Source organism: Lucilia cuprina, chromosome 3 (assembly GCF_022045245.1).
Source record: "Lucilia cuprina isolate Lc7/37 chromosome 3, ASM2204524v1, whole genome shotgun sequence".
Classification (NCBI taxonomy): Eukaryota; Metazoa; Arthropoda; class Insecta; order Diptera; family Calliphoridae; genus Lucilia; species Lucilia cuprina.
The window spans coordinates 58,065,634-58,067,117 of record NC_060951.1 but is presented as its reverse complement, the minus strand read 5'-3'; the positions used below and the strand labels follow the sequence as shown (position 1 = coordinate 58,067,117).

Genomic DNA, 1,484 nt, shown 5'->3' with positions numbered 1-1,484 from the left:
CTAGACTATAGACTAGACTATAGACTAGACTATAGACTAGACTATAGACTAGACTATAGACTAGACTATAGACTAGACTATAGACTAGACAATAGACTAGACTACAGAATAGACTAGACTATAAACTAGACTATGAACTACTACTGACTTTATGGGGACTATTTATTAAAAGTTCATAAGTCGTGTGGGTACTAAGTATTTTCCAATATCAAAAGCAGTTATATTTTTTATTTTAAAAAATTAAAATTAATAAAATAAATTTAATCACATTTAAGTCATTATATACGTAAGAGTGATTGATCTAAAGATATTTAAGTTCTACAAAAACTGATTTCAACTAATACATTGAAAGCCATAAAATTGTTCATTAAAATTTTCTAGTAATAAACTTTACTCTTAGCTCCCATGATGAATGATGTTTTGAATTTAATTAATTTTTTATTACTCTTCAAGTTAGATAATGAAATTCTAAACCTATAATTACATTGAAAATTAAAAGTAACTACCACAAGAGTGTATCATTGTCTTTGTTATTCCTATAAAATAGCCCTCCATAAAATACATTTTCAAGTATCTAACTGAAGAGTTGTATACAAATTCCTCTGAAGCTTGTTTACATACATAACAAAAATAAATATAATTTGGTTTGCCAAAAAACAAAAAAATTGTAACATTTTTTCTTTGCTAGTTTGCATTTTGCATAATTTTTTTTAAGGTATTTCAAATGTAATATTTACACAAAATATAAATAAAAACATTGTGAAATATTTTGCAGAGCATAAACTGTAATAAAATAAAAGTAAAACAAAAATATGCTGTTAAAAATGTAATAAAATTGTACGACTATTAAAAGAACTGAATCTGAAAAATATTACAGAAAAAGTAAAAAAAATTGCTCGAAGTTTAACAGTGCGTAAAAATAACAATTTATGACCTTCTATGTGGAAAAAAACAACAACAAGAAAAACAAAAAATAAGGAACAAAAAAGAAACAATTTAACATAGAAATAAAAACACTAAATATGCAAAATAGTTATTGTTAAACTTACCTTTTTTCGTTGAATTTAGTATGTTTTTCAAACAGCTAGCATAACACATGTGATGCTGCTGCTTTTGTTACTAAATGCTGTTGGCTAATTGTTTACAAATAGTTCCCAACCGAAAAACTTTAAAAGTTTAAACAGCATATAAACAGGTATTAACATCAAGACTACAAAAACATAATACAACCAACTTTCAGTGATAGTGTCCGTCATAACTGTAATCAGAATCAGTTGGAAAAAAGGTTAAAAAGTTTCAAATTATTTATAGTTAAAGAGGTTAAGGTAAACGAACAAAGTATTTAGTTAGATATTAAAACTATATAGTATCATTTGGTTATTTATTTAATTTATTAGTTTATTTTACTATAATTTTTAAATATTTTGCCAAATTATTGTGCTATTATTAATGTGATAATATAAAACTCAAATAAAGCTTATCAA

At 24.4% G+C, this 1,484-nt stretch overlaps 1 protein-coding gene across 1 annotated transcript in view; it reads right to left on the bottom strand.

Moving 5' to 3' along the window:
- Positions 1-1,258, bottom strand: part of LOC111678112 — an 8,662-nt gene extending 7,404 nt beyond the window's left edge. The window contains exon 1 of the mRNA XM_046947175.1: positions 1,050-1,258. Within this exon, the coding sequence (XP_046803131.1) occupies positions 1,134-1,256 (123 nt within the window). The 5' untranslated portion in view covers positions 1,257-1,258 and the 3' untranslated portion in view covers positions 1,050-1,133. The remainder of the gene's footprint in view (positions 1-1,049) is intronic.
- Positions 1,259-1,484: the final 226 nt, after the last annotated feature.